Genomic DNA, 20,788 nt, shown 5'->3' with positions numbered 1-20,788 from the left:
TTCCACCTACCACCTCACAGTTTCTTACTTCATTCCCCTCACCTGGTCTCGCCTATCAGCTGCCATCTTGTACACCTCCCCACTGCCACTCCCCCCCCCCCCCCCACCCACCACCTTCCTATTCAGGCTTCTGCCCAGTCCTGATGAAGGGTCTTGGCCCGAAATGTCAACTGTTTATTCCCTTTCATAGAGGCTGCCAGAACTCCTGAGTTTCTCTGAGTTCTAGGTTCAAAGTTGAAAGTAAGTTTATTATCGAAGTACAAGAATGTCACTTTGTACTTCTCTAAGATTCGTTCAGCTGCAGGCTGTCACGGTAGGTACGGGAAACACACAACCACTGTGCAAAGTGCAGTTTCCTCCTTGCCCAGTCTCGGCCCAGGGGCAATGCTGTAACTGCACCTTGTTCTCAGGGTCAGTGAGAGGGCACGTAGGCTCCTCTCTAGTGCCAGCTCTCTGACAATGGCCTCAGTGAACTCTCTCTGGCCCAGCCGCACGGCCACGAACTGGCTTGGTGCCAGTGTCACCACGGTTCAGTGCCAAGGTCAAGGGTAGCTCCCAGTCTGGGAGCGCACTTAGAGAGTTCTCCTTTCATAGACAAGGAGCACCATAGCACAGAAACACCCTTCAGCCCGTCTAATCCATGCCACTCTACCGAGGAGTAGCATTGCAGATGGCATAACACTGTGACAGCGCCAGTGACCCAGGTTCCATTCTCGCCACTGTAACGAACTTGACCGTTCTCACCAAGACCACGTGGGTTTCCTCCGGGTGCTCTGGTTTCCTCCCACAGCCCAAAGACGCAAGGTTTAGCAGGTTAATCGGTCGCGTGGGTGCAATTTCGTGGTGCAGGCCTGCTGGGTGAGAAAGAGCTGGTACTATGCCGTAGCTCTAAATAGAAAGAATAAGAGTTGTGCCATTGACCTGCACCCAGACCATGGCTCTCCTTATCCCTGCCATACAAGTAGTATTCAAACTTCTCTTCAATGTTGCAGTCAAGCCTGCATCCACCAATTCCACTGGCAGCTCGCTCCACACTCTCTCCACCCTCTGAGTGAAGACGTTTCCCCTGATTTTCCCCTTAGAACATTTCATCTTTCACCTTTAACCCATGACCTCCAGCTCTAGTCTTACAAGCCTCAGTGGAAAAAGCCTGCTTGCATTTACCCTGTTGGTATTCCTCATAATTTTGTATAACTATCACATCTCCCCTCAGTATCCTCTGCTCCAGGAAACAAAGTTCAAAGTACATGTATGACCAAAGTAAGTATACATTATATGGCCTTGTGATTCGCCTCCTAACAGGCAGCCACGAAACAAAGAATCCCAAAAGAAACTGTATAAAATAAAATAATATACTAATATATAAAATAAGATTGTCAGACACCCAATGTGTAGAGGGAAAAAACCCACAAGTGAGTAGCGTTTCTGAACTGAAGCCCGTGAGAGAGTCGCAGAGTTCAGCACAGAGCCCGGTCCACTTCGTGGAGCAGCGATCTGAGCCAATCCCTCGCCTCGACCCCGCCACCCTGACCTTTTCAATCCAGCCCAGTGCCTAAATCAACGTTGGGTTCAGTCGCCTCGAAATGCTCTGGGGTCTGGATCCCAGCCCCCTCAAGTCAGGCTGTACCAGCCCTGTCCACTTCGGCCCGATGTTTAAATCTCCGTCCCAACATTGGGTTCAATCACCTCAGCACGGTCTGGGGCCTGTACCCTGTCCGATTAAACCATTCCTGACAACATCCTTGGGCATTTTCTCTGTCTGTGTGCTGAAGTCTGCAATGACTCACAGGGAGCTGTAGGAACATACAGAATTCTGAGTTCATCCAGCTTTATGCCAAAAATTAAGTTAAATATGTAATGGAAAAAGACAGCAGAAAAAAAGTGAGGAGGTGTTCATGGGTTCATTGTCCATTCAGGAATCTGATGGCGGATGGAAGAAGCTGTCCCTGAAACATCAAGTGTGTGTCTTCAGGCTCCTGTACCTCGTCGATGGTGTCCATGAGGAGAGGGCATGGCCTGGGTGATGTGGGGAGGCCTGGGGTCGGGTGTCTGAACGATGAATGCCGCCTCTTTCTGCAAAGCTACAGACACTGGAACTTGGAAGAGATACCAGCCTGCTTGTGGGCCAGATGCAACCAGTCCGCGCACCCCCACCACCCAGTCGCCGCACACATCCGTGACCCTCCATCCTCTGTGAATTCACCAGCTTGGGGTCATTCCACACTATCGCATCACACACTCCCTGGGTCAGACACAGAGTGAAGCTCCCTACACACTGTCCCATCACACACTCCCTGGGTCAGACACAGAGTGAAACTCCCTCCACAACGTCCCATCACACACTCCCGGGGTCAGACACAGAGTGAAACTCCCTCCACACTGTCCCATCACACACTCCCGGGGTCAGACACAGAGTGAAACTCCCTCCACACCGTCCCATCACACACTCCCGGGGTCAGACACAGAGTGAAGCTCCCTCCACACCGTCCCATCACACACTCCCTGGGTCAGACACAGAGTGAAACTCCCTCCACACTGTCCCATCACACACTCCCGGGGTCAGACACAGAGTGAAACTCCCTCCACACCGTCCCATCACACACTTCCTGGGTCAGACACAGAGTGAAACTCCCTCCACACCGTCCCATCACACACTCCCTAGGTCAGACACAGAGTGAAGCTCCCTCCACACTGTCCCATCACACACTCCCGGGGTCAGACACAGAGTGAAACTCCCTCCACACCGTCCCATCACACACTCCCTGGGTCAGACACAGAGTGAAACTCCCTCAACACTGTCCCATCACACACTCCCTAGGTCAGACACAGAGTGAAACTCCCTCCACAACGTCCCATCACACACTCCCGGGGTCAGACACAGAGTGAAACTCCCTCCACACTGTCCCATCACACACTCCCGGGGTCAAACACAGAGTGAAACTCCCTCCACACCGTCCCATCACACACTCCCGGGGTCAGACACAGAGTGAAACTCCCTCCGCACCATCCCATCACACACCATCACACACTCCCGGGGTCAGACACAGAGTGAATCTCCCTCCACACCGTTCCATCACACACTCCCGGGGTCAGACAGAGTGAAGCTCCCTCCACACTGTCCCATCACACACTCCCGGGGTCAGACACAGAGTGAAACTCCCTCCACAACGTCCCATCACACACTCCCGGGGTCAGACACAGAGTGAAACTCCCTCCACACTGTCCCATCACACACTCCCGGGGTCAGACACAGAGTGAAACTCCCTCCACAACGTCCCATCACACACTCCCGGGGTCGGACTCAGAGTGAATCTCACTCCACACCGTCCCATCACACACTTCCGAGGAGAGACCAAGTGAAGCTCCCTCCACGCTGTCCCATCACACACTCCCAGGGTCAGACACAGAGTGAAACTCCCTCCACACAGTCCCATCACACACTCCCGGGGTCAGATACAAAGTGAAACTCCCTCCACACTGTTCACACTCCCGGGGTCAGACACAGAGTGAAACTCCCTCTACACCGTCCCATCACACACTTCCGGGGTCATACACAGAGTGAAACTCCCTCCACACTGTCCCATCACACACTCCCTAGGTCAGACACAGAGTGAAACTCCCTCCACAACGTCCCATCACACACTCCCGGGGTCAGACACAGAGTGAAACTCCCTCCACACTGTCCCATCACACACTCCCGGGGTCAGACACAGAGTGAAACTCCCTCACAACGTCCCATCACACACTCCCGGGGTCGGACACAGAGTGAAACTCCCTCCACACCGTCCCATCACACACTCCCGGGGTCAGACACAGAGTGAAACTCCCTCCACACCGTCCCATCACACACTCCCGGGGTCAGACACAGAGTGAAACTCCCTCCGCACCATCCCATCACACACCATCACACACTCCCGGGGTCAGACACAGAGTGAATCTCCCTCCACACCGTCCCATCACACACTCCCGGGGTCAGACAGAGTGAAACTCCCTCCACACCTTCCCAGGGTCAGACACAGAGTGAATCTCACTCCACACCGTCCCATCACACACTTCCGAGGAGAGACCAAGTGAAGCTCCCTCCACGCTGTCCCATCACACACTCCCAGGGTCAGACACAGAGTGAAACTCCCTCCACACAGTCCCATCACACACTCCCGGGGTCAGATACAAAGTGAAACTCCCTCCACACTGTTCACACTCCCGGGGTCAGTCAAAGAGTGAAACTCCCTCTACACCGTCCCATCACACACTCCCGGGGTCATACACAGAGTGAAACTCCCTCCACACCGTCCCATCACACACTCCCGGGGTCAGACACAGAGTGAAACTCCCTCAACACTGTCCCATCACACACTCCCTAGGTCAGACACAGAGTGAAACTCCCTCCACACCGTCCCATCACACACTCCCAGGGTCAGACAGAGTGAAACTCCCTCCACACCTTCCCAGGGTCAGACACAGAGTGAATCTCACTCCACACCGTCCCATCACACACTTCCGAGGAGAGACCAAGTGAAGCTCCCTCCACGCTGTCCCATCACACACTCCCAGGGTCAGACACAAAGTGAAACTCCCTCCACACACTGGAGGAGTGAAGATTCCTGTACATGGCCCCATCAGTGCATTAGCTTGTTTACAACACGTGTCCAACAGTGGTGGCTTCACTTACTGGGGAGGGAACCACTGTGTCTGGAACTTGTTTTGCTGGCCTCTCTTGAAAAAGAGTCAGAATCAGGTTTAGTGTCACTGACGTATCTTTGAAAATGCCTTGCATTACATAATACAATTACTGAGAGCTAAAGAAGAAATATATATAAAATATAAACAGGTGGTGAAGAAAGAGATGGAAATAGAGTTCATTGTCCATTCAGCAAGCTCATGGCAGAGGGGAAGAAAGGTTCCCCAAGTACTGAGTGTGGGTCTGGCTCCTGTGCCACCTCCCCAGTGAGGAGGGAGCTTGCCCCAGCGGTGCACACTCTCCTGAGGCATTGTCATTTGAAGATGTTCTCAATGGTGGGAAGGGTTGTGGAGCTGATAGTGTACGCCAGCCCCCCACTGCAGGTTCAGCCACAGCCAGGATTCAGCACAAGAGGTTCTGTGGATGCTGGAAATTTGAATTCAGCGGCTTCTTCTGACTTCTGCCACCGTTCTTCCCAGTCCCGAAGAAAGATCCCGGCCCAAAACGTCGACTCTTAATTAATTTCCAGAGACAGTGCCTGATCAGCTGAGTTCCTGTGTTATAGAACACGGACCAGCACCGAACAGGAACAGGCCCTTCGACCTACAATGCTGTACTGTTATTAGTCATTGAATAACCAACTAATCTCTTCTGCCGACACAATGTCCATATCCTTCATGTGTCTATCTAAATATCTCTTAGAAGTCCCTGATGTATCTGCCTCTACAACCACCCCAGGCAGCTCATTCCAGGCACCCAACACTCCCTGTGTGTAAAAAAAAAACCCCTCCCATCTGCTGTGAAATTAGCCTCTCTCATTTTAAATGCATACCCTCCGGCATTAGATATTTCAACCCTAGGGAAAAGATATGTCTGTCTACTCCATGTAGGCCTCTCATAATCTTGCAAAATCTATCAGCTCCGCTCTCAACCTCCGACGCTCCAGGAAAAACAACCCAAGTCTATCCAGCCTCTCGGTACAGAACAGGTCCCGTAGTCTAGGCAGCATCCTGGTAAACCTCTTCCGCGCCCTCTCCAAATCCTCGACATCCTCCCTGTGATCGGGCATCCCGACCTGTCTGCAACACTCCGGGTGCTGGCTAGCCTGAGCTTTACAAAGCTGCAACTTCACTGAAAAGCACATGAGATTTGGCAGATGCTAGAAATCCGAGCAACACGCGGGAAACGCTGGAGCACCTCAGCAGGCCAGGCAGCGGCTATGGGAGAGAGTACAGTCGACGTTTTGGACCGAGACCCAGGACTGAGAGGGCAAGGGCAAGATGCCCGAATGAGAAGGTGGGAGCAGGGAAGGTGATAGGTGAGACCAGGTGGTGGGAAAGGTAAAGGGCTGGAGAAGGAGGAACCTGATAGGAGAGGAGAGTGGATCATGGGAGATGGGGAGGAGACTGGGCACCAGGGCGAGGTGACAGGCAGGTGGGGAGAAGAGACCTGAGTGGGGGATAGAAGCAGAGGAAAGGTGAGGGAAAGATGTTTTCACTGATAAAGGAAAGCAGGCCGTTTGCCTTTTAACCACCCTAACAACTTTCAGAGAGTTATGAAATCTTGACGTGTTACTCACTGACAACTGGCTCTCTGAACCAGGAAGTGGAGGGGTAGGGACATCATCTCCGAAGGCGAGTACTGTACTGCCTCTCCTAATGCTGTAAGCTCACACAGTGTCTCAGTATAAGGCCAGGCTTGTGTTGCTGCTGCGGACCTGCAGTAATCAATACCCTTTGGCTGTTAACGATACTCTGTAACTTGCACACACCCTGCTCTTCAGCTGCTGTGAGGTGTAGCAGTCATGGGTGCACAGTGCAATCCCACAATCCGCCGAGGGAGGTGGCCAGATGTGTACCTGTCAGGCAGAGAGGGTCACCCCTCTGAACACCCCCTGAATCCTTGCTGTGGGAACCTCTATATATCTATCTATCTATCCATCCATCCATCTATATCTATCTAGTTATTTGTTTGTTTGTTTATTCCGCGATACAGTGCAGAAGGAGCCTCTTCGAGCTGCGCTCCCCAGAAACCCCCAACGATAGTACTGGATTCTATAGAAAGGGTGCAGAGGAGATTTACAAGGTTGTTGCCTGGATTGGAGATCATGCCCTATGAGAATAGGTTGAGTGAACTCGGCCTTTTCTCCTTGGAGCGACAGAGGATGAGAGGTGACCTGATAGAGGTGTATAAGATGATGAGAGGCATTGATCATGTGGCTAGTCAGAAGTTTTTTCCCAGGGATGAAATGGCTAACATGAGAGGACACAGTTTTAAGGTGCTTGGAAATAGGTACAGAGGAGATGTCAAGGGTAAATTTTTTACGCAGAGAGTGGTGAGTGTGTGGAATGGGCTGCTGGCAACAGTGGTGGAGGCGGGTATGATGGGGTCTTTTAAGAGCCTCTTAGATAGATACACGGAGCTTAGAAAAATAGAGGGCTATGCGGTAGGGAAATTCTAGGCAGCTTCTAGAATAGGTTACATGGTCAGCACAACATTGTCGGCCGAAGGGCCTGTAATGTGCTGTAGACTTCTATGTTCTATGTTAACCCCGAATTAACTGTAAGCCAATTACAGAACAATTTACAATGACCAATTAACCTTCCCCGTACATGTTTGGAGTGCGAGAGGAAACTGGATCTCGTGGGGAAAAGCCCATGCGTTCCCTGAGGAGGACACAGAGGAGCCCGGCATTGAACTCTGATGCCCCAAGTTGTGATGGCATTGCACTAACAAGTACACTGCTGCGGCCCCCACAGTAGTATCTTAACACATCCTTTCGATATTTAAGATTTGCTTTATCTGTCACACGTACATCGAAATAATGAAATGTATCATTGGCATCAGCAACCAACACAGTCTGGGGATGCAGTGAGGGCAGCCTGCAAATTTCACAATGCTTCCAGTATCAGCAAAGCACATCCACAATCTATTAACCCTAGCCCATACATCGTTGGAACGCGAGAGTAAACCAGAGCACCTGGAGGAAATCCACACGGTCACAGGCAGAGCCTATCAATTCCTCAGAGACAGCAGCAGGAACTGCACCGGGGTCACTGGTGCTGTCAATGGCTGTGCTTAGCCACTGTGCTACCATGTCGCCCTTACCATGCATCCCACCACACAACTCTTCTCTCTGGATTGTCACCTTGTCCTGGTGGAAAAGCTTGTGTGGTCCTGTGATCCCGAGAGCGATGCTGTCTGGAGCTATGGGCCTGGTAGGGTCACCCATGGAGGTAAGGTCGAGGGTGAGGTCCCTGACAAAGAACAGTCCAACCAAGACCTCAACGGTGGAACAGGCGGACGAAATTACTTCCAACTCAACGGCTGTGAAGGCGGATGAAGGCTGCAACGAATCCATCAGCTCCAATCGTCGTGGTTTCCATGCCACTGGAATCATTTGGTTGATTTGTGGAGTATCGTGTGCTTCTTGGAGTGCAACATCAAGTACACGTTAAACAAATGCATGCACAGGTGTCTTCACTCTGTGGGCCACTTCAGAACGAAGACCATCATCCTCGACCTCGAGGGATAGCCACGACCACACAACATGATGTTTGCTGAGTTCCTTAAGAACATGCCTCAGACACTAGCAGTGTCAGAGACTCAGACAACATGGACATTGACCCTGGAGCCCGACTGATTCATACTGAGCAAGATGTCTCCCTGAGCCAGTCCCATTTCACCCACTACCTTCTTTATCAGGGGTTCACAACCCCTTGCTTAATGGTATTGGTCCATGGCATAAAAATGGTTGGGAAACCTCATTCTAAACCGTTCCTATCCATGTACAACTACCTTTTAAATGTTGTTAATGTACCTGCTTCAACAAGTTCTCCGTCAGCTCATTCCATACACTGATCCCTCTAGGTGAAGAAGTTGCCGCTCTCGTTCCTAAGAGTGGTACAGTAGATTAGCAGGTTAACATAACGCGTCACAGAGCCCAAAATTGGTATTCAATTCCTACCAAGATTCAAGATCCAAAGTACATTTATTATCAAAGAATGTAAATTATACACCTTGAGATTTGTCTGCTTACAGGCAGCCACAAAGCAAGAAACCCAAAGAACCCAATTAAAAAAAGAACATAAAAGATCGTACAAGCTATAGAAGCAAATGACAGTTCTCCGAACTAAACTGAGGCCTACCAGGTTACTACCACCGTCTGTCAGGGGCTTGTACACTCTCCCCATGATAACGTGGTTTCCTCCGGGTGCTCCGGTTTCCTCCCACATTCTAAAGGCATACGGGTTAGGGTTAGTAAGCTGTGGGCATGCAATGTTCGTGCTGGAAGCACGGCGACACTTGTAGGCTGCCTCCAACACATCCCCGGACTGTGTTGGTCACTGACGCAATCGAAGCACTTCACCGTACGTTTCATCATCTTTCTGTGCCATGTCACGTGACGTAGGCCACCATGGGCTTTCCATCTCCATGATTGTTCTAGGCAAATTTTTCTGCAGCAGTGGTTTGCCACCGCCTTCTTCTGGGCAGTGTCTTTACAAGACAGGTGACCCCCCCAGCCATGATCAATACTCCTCAGAGATTGTCTGCCCGGTGTCGGTGGTCACGTAACCAGGACTTGCGATCTGCACCGGCAGCTCATACGACCATCCATTACCTGCTCCCATGGCTTCATGTGCCCCTGACCGGTGAGCTGAGCAGGTGCTACACCTCGCCCATGGGTGACCTGCGGGTTAGTGGAAGAAAGGAGTGCCTCACACCTCCTTTGATAAAGACGTGTCTCTACCCCACCGCCCAGTGTTTCGATATACATGTGACAGATGAAACTAATCACTCTCATCTTTCCCATCCTTGTATCTGTCCAAGTACATTTTAAATGATACAACTGTACCTGCATCAAACACTGTCTGGCAGCTCGCTCCACATATCTACCAGCCTCTGTGTGTAAAAAGTTGCCCTCAGGTCCCATTCTCCTCCCACCCTGGGGGACCACGGTAGTGTTACACTGAGCATGTCATTATTACAGCTCAGGGTATCGGAGTTCAGAGTTCAATTCCGCCGTCCTCTGTAAGAAGATTTGCATCTTCTTCCTGTGTACGCGTGAATTTCCTCCGAGTGCTGCGGTTTCCTCCCACAGTCCAAAGGTGTGCTGGTTAGTTGGTGATGGTAAATTGTCCTGTGATTAGGCCAGGGTTAACTAGGGTGTTGCTGGGCAGTGCCAGGAGGGCCTGTGTCATGTTGTATCTCTAAATCAGGACTTTGCACCCTTTTTCATGCCATGAGCAGTTACCATTAACCAAAGGATCCGTGAACCCAAGGCTGTAAATAATGACTTAACTGGCCCTGTGCTCTCCGGGTCTTGATCCCCCAGCCCTGAAAATGTGCATTCACCCTTTCTGTGCCTCTCCTAATTCTACATACATAATACAAACTATGTATACGGTAAAAAATGGACAGCTACCACAAAGTACCCAAAGGTTGTTTACAATGAGAGAAACTCAACATGATTTGAGAGGAAACAACAGGAATTCTGCAGATGCTGGAAATAGATTTGAGGAACATGTATATTTCAAAAGCAAAGGATAAGAACAAATGTAAAAAAATCATTGTATTTCAGTCAGAGGGGTGAATCTATGAAACAGTTAAAGTGAGAATTTAAAAACGTGCACCACACTTAACAAGTTTTAAAAATTATTTTAAAGTAATTTAATGAACAAATATAAAATGCATGATTTAAAATGAATGGGAGTATTGTAAATAAATGATACTTGGAATTGGATTTTGTGTTAAAAGATTATGAGATTTTCTGTTTTGATGTGATGATTGACGCCAGATAGGTTGCTGTATAAGTAAGAGGGGTAGGTGTAATAAGCTGTAGCTCCAGCCTACACCCTTGCAGTCTGTTTTAAAGAATATCTATTTTTTTTTGTTGTAATCTTGTCCTATGAAATCATTATTGAAAATGATGCTTTTTGATATGTTTGTACTGACCGAAATAAATTTCATTCATTCATTCATAAATGTAGTGTATTTAGAGATACCACATGGTCCCAGGCCTTTCCAGCCCAACGAGCCTGCACGGCCCAGTTACACCCATGAGACTAATTAACCAACTCCCCACGTGCTGTTGACAAGTGGGAGGAAACCAGAGCACCCGGAGGAAACCCACGTGGTCACTGGTAAAACAGACACAGTGAACGTGAACCCAGGTCACTGGCACTGCAATGCCATTATGCTGAACACTAGGCTACCAGGCTGTGGCATCCCTTCAGCACTGAGATTTCTACCCTGGGAGAAAGTGACTGACTGCCTCCCCTGTTCAAAATTGTTTAATGTCGTTTCCAGCACACAAGAGTAAAGGAGAGTGAGATAACTGTAACTCAGCATCCAATGCAGTACAAAAAATAATATAGCGAGCACTATCATAAAAATTGCATGAAGTATAAATAGATAAGACAGCTTTGATATCAAGATCTGACATTAATAAACTTTCATCAGTTTGTGGGCAGGGAACTCTGCTAAGGGCAGTCTGCTGTGTCTCTCCACAGGGTGTCAAAAAACCTTTCTCGGAAGTGATCAGAGCCAACATTGGGGATGCACATGCCATGGGTCAGAAACCCATCACCTTCATCCGACAGGTAAGAGGGCAGGTGTCTGTTGGGGTGGGAGGTGCTCCCGGGGCTGAGGGTGAACATCTGAGGGGTCAAGTCCGCTGTCACCATGGCCACAGGTTTTGGCTGGATGTGACGCTGTCTCATCCCTGTGTCCATGTGCCAGAGGGTCGTGGATTTGTGGAATTCGTTGCCACATACAGCTGTGGAGGCCCGATCATTGAGGGTGTTTAAGGAGGAGATTGACAGGTATCTAATTAGTCAGGGTATCAAGGGATATGGGGAAAAAGCCGGAAATTGGAAGTAGATGGGTGAATAGTTTAGCTCATGGGGGAGCTGCAGAGCAGACTCGATGGGCTGAATGGCCTACTTCTGCTCCTTTGTCTTGTGATCTTGTGACACTGTTTCTCATCCTCTGCATGCCACTTTGGCTGAACAGAGGGCACGTTTAGTGATAGTCTAAGATGACTGCGCTGCTCCAAAGAGCGTCACACGAGGTCACTCTTACCCTCAGCCATCAGGCTCAATAATGAGTCAATCTATAGCCGGGGAAGTGATGACCACCTCCTGCAGACTGTTTGAGGTCACTTATTTTTTATTCTTTCTACTTGTTTTCTAATATTTATATACCTGTGCACTTGTGATGCTACTGTGACACTGTAATTTCAATGGGATCAATAAAGTATCTATCCAACTATCTATTTCCTCCCCATCTCCCCGTTGTCTCCACCCTCTCCACCTCACCTCCTCCCCCTTCCTACCCATCTCTCCATCTCCTCCCCCTGTCCACCATATTTCCCCATCTCCTCCACCCTCCCATCCCCAACTAGTCCCTCATTCCTCCACATACCTCCATCTCTTCCCCTCCTCCCTGTCTGCTTCCGCTTCCCATCCCTCCCCTCCTCATCTTCTCTCCCCCTCCCCTTCTCCTTTCTCCCTACCCCCTCTTCTCCTACCAATATTCCCTCTATCCTACCCACCTTCTCCCTCTCCCCCGCCCACTCCACTCTGTCTCCACCCTGTCTTCTCCCCTTCCCCCTCCCCTCTCCTCCCTCTCCTCCCCTCTCCTTACCATCATCTAGTCCCTCTCCCACCCTGCCCCTCTCAGCCTCCCCCATCTCCACCCTTCCCCCCTCCTCCTTCCCTTCTCCCAGTTTCCTCCCCCCTCTTGCCCCATCTTCTCCCTGTCTCCTTCCCATGTCTGCCAACCATACCACCGCTCTATCTCCCCCACCCCACCCGGATCGTTGCTCCAATGAGGGAGGGTGGGGACTAACAGCCTCTCTCGCCCCCACAGGTCCTGGCCATCTGCACCTACCCTCAGCTCCTGTGTGACCCTGAACTACCTGAAGATGCCAAGTCAAGGGCGAGGAGAATCCTCGACAGCTGTGGGGGAAACAGCATGGGTGAGAGAGGCCGGGCCTCACTGGAGTGGTGGGTTGGTGCACAAGGTCCCACATTGGTGACCAACGCTGAGACCAACAGTTCCCAGTCTGTAGACACCGATGAACCGGGGAGGTGGGGGCTGGGGTCACAGACAATCCCATTGCATCTCAACCTACCCATGGCATGGATCCCACCTCCCCTTCACCCTGTACCTACCTCCTCCCATCACATTCTCCTCAACCCCACTCCCAAATGCAACTGCAACTCACCCCTCGCTCCCTGGACTCAGAACCCCCTCCCCAAACTCCTCATTCTCCAGACCCCAGTTGCAGGCTCTCTGTTGGTCGACCATGGATGTTGTGTCCCCACTGTCTATGTGATACACAAGCTGGGCAGTACGATATTGAGAGCAAGTTGTTGCCCGTGTAGCTGGCTCCCCCTCTCCTTGTAGCTGATACATCCGAGGGAGCGGCAGAGACTGAAACGGCAGCATTGCAGCAATGATGCTCAGGGTTTACTCCCAAAGCCTTCCCCGTGCACGGGTATAGCTGCAAAGAAGCAGAGGTTTGAGATTAGAGCTTTCCTTCTCCTGGGTGAGTACCTAAGCACAGCTGAAGAGCTCCCTCTGCCCAAAGCAACTGTTTAAGGAACCAATTCCCTGACCTTTCCCCTTCTCCTATCAGTAGAAATGATTCCATTTCTATTGAGCCACACATGAAGGCCAGGGAGCTGAACTTGGTTGTCAGAAGCTACCTGAGGCACATGCCACTGGGAGCTCGGTAGTGGGTAGTGGGAGCTTGTCCCCACTATCTCCCCCGGCTACGACAACCTTAAGGAACCTCTGGACCCCAACAACTATGCTATCTTTTCTCCCTCTATTCCTCAGTTCCTAACTTGGGAACTGTGTGTGGAAGTTGGGACACTGTTGAGTTACAAGAAGAGATTGTGTAGACTGTATCTTCTTCCCTGGAAAGAAGGAGACAGAGATGTGATCTCAAAGAGCTGTATCAGACCATGAGTGGCAGAGACAGACAACTCCACCATTGACAGTCCCAAGCCCGGCTACAAACGAGGAGGGTTGGACATGGGGCCAGCAACCCCATCCTGTAAAAACCCAGAACTACAGAAGCTCTGAGGACCTCATCCCTGGGAGAGGAAGGATCCTCACCTAGGAGCATAAGATGGACTATACACGGGGACGGCTTGAACTATGGCCCTGGGTCAAGAGCTCCGGTGAGCTCCTGTCAGTGTCCTATGCCCCAGTAGGCAACACTTGCAGCCCTGCCCCCGCACAACCTCGGCTGTGCTGGCTGACATATTTCACTGGATGTGCGGGAAATAAATTAATCTGAGTCTACATTAACAACATTTGAACAATACTTGGACAGGTATGTGGACATTGAACATCGATCAGTCTAGCACAGGAACAGGCCCTTTGAACCATGACATTGTGCCAAACCAGTTCAATTAGTAATCAAATGGTTAACTAAACTAATCTCTTCTGCCTACACAATATCCTTCCATTTCTCTCTTATTCATGTGTCTCCTAACATCTCTTAAAAGTCCCTGATGTATCTGCCTCCACTCTCTGTGTTTACGAAAATCTTACCCCTCACATCTCCTTCCATTACCCCTCACCTTAAATGCCTGCCCTCTGGCATTGCACATTTCAACCCTGGGGAAAAGATACTATCTCCATGTCTCTCAGAATCTTGTACACCTCCATCAGGTCTCCCTTCAGTTTGCACCACTCCAGAGAAAACAGCCCAAGTTTGTCCAACCTCTCAGGATAGCTCACGCCCTCTAAACTGGGCAGCATCCTGGTGAACCTCTTCTGCACCCTCTCCAAAGCCTCCACATCCCTCCTATAATGGGGTGACCAGAACTGTATGCAATACTGCAGAGAGGAAGCATTCAGAGAGATATCAGCCAAATGCTGGTGATTGGGACAAGTTTGGGAGACCGGAGTCTCAGTTAACGTGGGCCAGATAGGCCTTAGGTCCCAAAGCCCAATCTTTCGTCTCTGAGCCTCCCGCTTCTCCTGGATTGATGCATCATCGCCCCTTCCCCTTCCGACTTTCTGACCATCCACCCACCCTTCTGCTTTCTGAACCCTTGTCCCCCACCCTGCGAACAGATGGCACAGGAATTGAACTCTGAACCCCAACGCCCCAAGCAGCAATGGCCTTGCACTAACCGCTACACTGCCATGTAGCTAGGCTCCTGTCCTGCCATCTTCCGTCCCTCTGGGTGCCGGGGAGGTGGAGGGACAGGTTCAAGAGGAGGCAGAGCCCTCAAGGTGGGGTGGAGAGGTGAAGGTTTGGGTCACCGGGTGCTGAGCTTCCTGGGGTCACATCTCACAGGTGCCTACACCGCGAGCCAGGGCATCGAGGCCATTCGGCAGAGTGTGGCCAAGTATATCGAGAGACGGGACGGCGGAATCCCATCAAACCCGGACGACATCTTCCTCTCAACGGGGGCCAGTGATGCCATCATGGTGAGTCCAGACCAGCTCTTATCTGTTATTACCGACGTCCGCACACCATCCAGACAGGTCATTCCGTATGTCAGCACATCGAGGTGGGTTACACAAAAACAGAATGCAGAATAAAGTGCTGGGGTTACTGAGGATGTGCAGTAAGTGAGACTGGGCCCAACATATTGATCCAAAGAAGGCATGTCTGTGGTTATACTTCATTAGGAGTTTCAGGAGATTTGGTATGTCATCAAAGGCTCTGACAGATTTCTACAGGTGTACTGTGGAGAGCATTTTATGGCCGTCTGGTGTGGAGGGGCCACTCCACAGGTTCAGAAAAAGCAGCAGAAAGTTTGTAAACTCAGTCAGCTCCATCATGAGCTCTGGCCTCCCCAGCACCCAGAACACCCTCAAAAGGCGATGCCTGAGAAAGGCAGCATCCATCATTAAGGACCCCCATCACCCAGGACATGTCCTCTTCTCATTGCCACCATCAAGAGGATGTACAAGAGTCATAGCAGAGAAACACACTCTCACGACCCTCTAAGCGACGAAGCTTCCCATCATGTTCCCCTTAAACTTTTCACCTTTCACCCTTAACCCATGACCTCTGGTTGTAATCCCACCCAACCTCAGCGGAAAGAGTCTCCTTGCATTTGTCCTATATATACCCTCACAATTTTGTATATCTCTATCAAATCTCCTCTCAATCTTCTATGTTCTAAGGAATACAGTCTATTCAATCTTTCCTTATAATTCAGGTCTTCCAGACCTGCCAACATTCTTGTAAAATTTCACTGTACTCTTTCAACCTTGTTTGCCCGCCCCCCCCCGTAAGCCTCAGGCTCGCTCAACTCGCTGTCGTCTAGGGGAAGCCAAACTGGGTAATCAAGTTTGTGTGGATGCTGTGTGATGTACCCCACCCCACCAAATAACAGGCAATACACCATATACGAGTAAATGATTACAATTTATAGATATTACTGGAACTATGTAATTAATAGACATAAAATATAGAAGGAAAGTAAAAGGCACCAAACTTATCAAAGTTCAACCACTTCGTGCACAAACAGTTGGAGCTCTAGTAACGATCTTCCCTCCCCCATTCAATCCTTCTGACCGCCTCGACCCGCCGCCTGGGACCAACCACGGTGGTCGACCAGACGCTTCACACAAGTCTGTCTTCGCCTCCTCTCCTCGCCGAAGACCCTGGACCTCGGACTCCGGCTCGGGTCCACCTCATCGGCCAGCTCACAGCATCACGTCTCCTCTCTCTGTCCCCATCGTGCCTTGTCCCCCAAAGCCACGCATCACTATCACCTACAGACACACAAGAAAGAATAACATCTATCCCAATTGGTTAACAACTGAATACAACTCTCTCTATAACCCAGACAAGCTGCTGGCGAGAGAAATTTCTCAGCAGTTAATATAAAAAAGAACCATTTTGATTAGCCTATGCAATAACATAAAAGAAGAAACCCTTTACAGTCTCCCCCCACCAAATAAAGTTATGTCCTCATGACTTCTAAAATAACTCGCCAACCATTCCTGCAGACACAAAAACTCAATCCCGGTACAAACAGTAACATTGCTCCCCAAACATTAGACATCACGCCTGGTCCCACGGGCGCTACATAGGCCAACCTATCTGGGAGTTTCATAATCCTCCGAGACCTCCGTATCCCCTCACCTAAACCCTTTAGGCTGGACACTACTGGGGATACGTCGGGTCTGCTTGCCAACTCCTCTCTCAATCTCCCACTCGTGCCTCCACTGCAACTCGGAGTCCCCTGTCCCGGGTCCAGGGCACCGGTTTTTTTCCCTCCAGGTCCTGCAGTAACACAGGCTGCCCACAGCTAGCCCTCCCCACTACATCTGACTCAGTGGGGGAAGGGCCAAAAGTCTCTTCCTCAATCAAGGGGAAGTTAGTGAAAGGCAGCATGTACCACACATCCAGCACATCATCCTTCGACTCCATGTTCTTCCTCATTCCCTCGATGGGTAGGTGCTGTTTGATTTTCTCCAAACTGAAGCACTTAGCCTGGGCAACCTCTGTAGCTTCTTCAGCCTCCTGCAGTCGAGACGTCAGCTTCTTCTCTGACTCCTCCAACTCTCACCCCAGTCTCAGCAGTTCTGACCCACGCTTCGTGTCCATCTCCATCTGGGATGCAATTACACCACCAGCTTCTTCCAATCTGTTCTGGATCAATTTCTTGAGTTTCTGCTGATCCTTTCGAAGGTTGGTCATGGTTTCATCTCTGGATTAATTCATCAGTACATGACCGCAGTTTCGGCTCGGAATTCCATTTCCCCATCTCCACTTTGACAAGCGTGAACTCCAGTTCTTCAGTGGTTGTCCGGGGCTCCGGCACTTGCCTCACATCATAGTCCCCCAGGGCGAAACCAAACCCTAGGCGATCATCCACATACACCAAAACTCCAAACATCTCCACATCCTCCATGGTCTTCCCCCTGCCCCGCGGGAAGGTTGCAGGGGCTCCGGATATGCGCTGGGGCATCTCCTCGGATTGAAAGAATCCTAGGGAACCTATAATGGCCGTCTTCTCCTTGTCGGCCTCACTCATCGGGATCTGTCAACAACCACTCCTCAGATCCAGCACATTAAACCACATCGCACCACACAAACAGACCATAGTGTGTTCGGCCCTCAGGGCGGTATTCTGGTCAATGAAAGTGCGCCTGTTCAGAGTCCTATAATCCACACACACACTGCCTACGTCTTCCACGGCTACAAGGTCCAGTCGCCGCGACCTCTCTCTCACCGAGGTGTCTTCAGCGGTCAACTCTCCTCCCTTGTGGTATTTCAGAGCGTCTACTAAGAGGGTCTCACCCTCAGATACTTTCCCCAGGCCGTAAAACAATCGGCTCTCATTTAAATTTGGTACCAGCGCAAGGCTACTACACACGTCTTCAGAAGCAGCTCAAAACGCTGGGTGCACAGACAATGCCTCCATGAACTCCAGTGTCACTGACCAATAATCATCTTCTGGATAATCACTGGCACTGGTACCCCAAATCTCCAGTGCCCTTAATGTTGTCAAGGGTAAATGCTTCAGAAACCAGTTGTAAAATGAACTGTACAACAACTTGACCTGCGCCCCGGTGTCAAGGATGGCTTTAGTATCGCTTCCCTCTATCCATAACGACACACGGTGGCCTGGTCCCTCTAAGCCTTCAGGAATAGGGTCTTCTCCTTTCGGAAGTTCCTTGGTACATTGCTGGGAACGTTCTCCCCCAGAGACCCCAATCCGTTCCCCCACTGGGCCTCCACTAAGTTTCCTGACACCTCTCTGATCAGCTGAACAACTGAAGGAGGGGCTGATCCCCTGAAATGATCCCCCTGGCACTGCAAGCAATTTAGCTGCCCTCCTAGCCAGAGAAGATATACTGAAAGCTTTTCCCCGTTTTCAAATAACTGGCAGCTGTCACTACGGGTAATTGAACCTGACAGCTCTAACGCCGTCAACAGACCGCCGACTCAAACTTTCAACCAATCCCTGCTGCTCTCCCTCAACCGAGCACTGACACTCATCTAACAACTGAGAGATCCTCTCCGCCCACGTCTCGTATGCCTCCACCCCTTTGGGCAATATCCCAAAAGCCAGGCAGAGCCTGCCATAGCTGGAACATTTATTTGCAGACACTATCTCCGAATCAGGCCACTCTTTCTTCTCTCTCCTAACAGTATGGACAGCCCCTGGTCCCACCACCAACTCATCAGCACTAGTCTGAACTCAAAGACCCCACCCAACACGCATGCAGCAATAACCAGCAATCCCACAGAGACACACATTACTAACTGCAATCCCACAGAGACACAGCAGCAGTGATTTAAACAGGGCAATCATGCAGCACCCCACTGAAACCAATCCCAGACGAGCCCCCTGGTAAGCCTCAGGCTCGCTCAACCCGCTGTCATCTAGGGGAAGCAGCCTTTGGCCCCGCCAAACTGGGTAATCAAGTTTGTGTGGATGCTGTGTGATGTACCCCACCACGCCAAATAACAGACAGTACACCAGATACGAGTAAATGATTACAATTTATAGATATTACTGGAACTATAAAATTAATAGAGATAAAATATAAAAGGAAAGTAAAAGGCACCAACCTTATCAAAGTTCAACCTCTTCGTGCACAAACAGTTGGAGCTCTAGTAACGATCCTCTTTTCACCATTCGTTCCCCTCAGACCACCTCAACCCACCACCTGGGACCAACCACGGTGGTCGACCAGACGCTCCACACGAGTCTGTCTTCATCTCCTCTCCTCGCCGAAGACCCTGGACCTCGGACTCCGGCTGGGGGTCTGCCCCGTCAGCCAGCTCACAGCATCGTGTCCACTCTCTCTCTCCCCCCATCGCGCCTTCTTCCCCAAAGCCGCGCATCACTATCACTTACAGACACACAAGAAAGAATAACATCTATCCCAATTGGTTAGCAACTGAGTACAACTCTCTCTATAACCCAGACAAGCTGCTAGCGAGAGAAATTTCTCAGCAGTTAACATAACAAAGAAGCCATTTTGTTTAGCCTACGCAGTAACGTAAAAGAAGAAACCCTTACACATGTTTACACCTTTCCTGTATGTAGGTGACCAAAACTGCACACAATACTCCAAAATAGGGTTCATTAACATCTTATAGAACTTCAGACTAACATCCCATCTTCTGTACTCAATACATTGATTTATGAAGGCCAATGTGTCAAAGGCCTTTTTATGACCCTATCTGCCTGTGGCGTCACTTTCAATGAATTATGGACCTGTATTCCCAGATCGCTTTGTTCTACCACACTCCTCAGTGTCCTACCATTCACTGTAAGACCTACCCTGGCTGGTCCTACTGAAGTGCAAAACCTCACACTTGTCTACATTAAATTCCATCTACCATTCTTCAAGCTGATACAGATCCCTCTGCAAGCCATGATAGCCTTCCTCACTGTCCACTACACCCCAAACTTTGTGTCATCTGCAAATTTGCTGATCCTTTTAACCACATCATCATCCAGATCACTGATATAGGTGACAAACAACAATGAACAAAGCACCAATCCCTGCCGCACTCCACTAGTCACAGGCCTCCTGTCAGAGAGACAACCCTCTACTACCACTCTTTGCCTTTTCCCACAAAGCCAATGTCTAATCCAATTTACTACCTCATCTTGAATGCCGAGCAACAGAACCTTTTTGAACAACCTCCCATATGGCTCCCTGTCAAATGCCTTACTAAATTCCATGCAGACAACATCCTCTGCCTTGCCTCCATCCAATTTCCTGGTAACTTCCTCAAACTCTATAAGATTGGTCAGACAGGACCTATCAAGCACAAAGCCAATCACCTCCTCCTCTGTAATCTGTACAGGGTCCATGAAGTTGATGCTGCTTTGCCTTATTCCTTTAGACCCTGTGCCCATCTCCTGAGTAAATACAGATATAAAGAATGCATTTAAGATCTCCACCATCTGTTTTGGCTCCATACATGGATCACCATTCTTGGCTTCCATAGGACCAATTTTGTCCCTTGCAATCCTTTTACTTATAATATTTCTGTAGAATCCCTTAGGATTCTCCTTCATCTTGTCTGCTAGAACAACTTCATGCCTTCTTTTAGCCCTCCTGATTCCTTTCTTAAGTATTCTCTTGCATTTC

The 20,788-nt window shown here is 50.0% G+C and overlaps 1 protein-coding gene across 3 annotated transcripts in view; it reads left to right on the top strand.

Moving 5' to 3' along the window:
- Window positions 1–20,788, top strand: part of LOC140195637 (alanine aminotransferase 2-like) — a 56,554-nt gene that overhangs the window by 12,009 nt on the left and 23,757 nt on the right. For all 3 annotated transcript variants that reach the window (XM_072254317.1, XM_072254318.1, XM_072254316.1), the window contains exons 3-5: window positions 11,194–11,283; window positions 12,554–12,662; window positions 15,006–15,139. In XM_072254317.1, coding sequence (XP_072110418.1) covers window positions 11,194–11,283; window positions 12,554–12,662; window positions 15,006–15,139 — 333 coding nt within the window. The remainder of the gene's footprint in view (window positions 1–11,193; window positions 11,284–12,553; window positions 12,663–15,005; window positions 15,140–20,788) is intronic.

Source organism: Mobula birostris, chromosome 3 (assembly GCF_030028105.1).
Source record: "Mobula birostris isolate sMobBir1 chromosome 3, sMobBir1.hap1, whole genome shotgun sequence".
In the NCBI taxonomy this organism is placed as follows: Eukaryota; Metazoa; Chordata; class Chondrichthyes; order Myliobatiformes; family Myliobatidae; genus Mobula; species Mobula birostris.
This window is presented reverse-complemented; position numbering and strand designations above follow the sequence as displayed.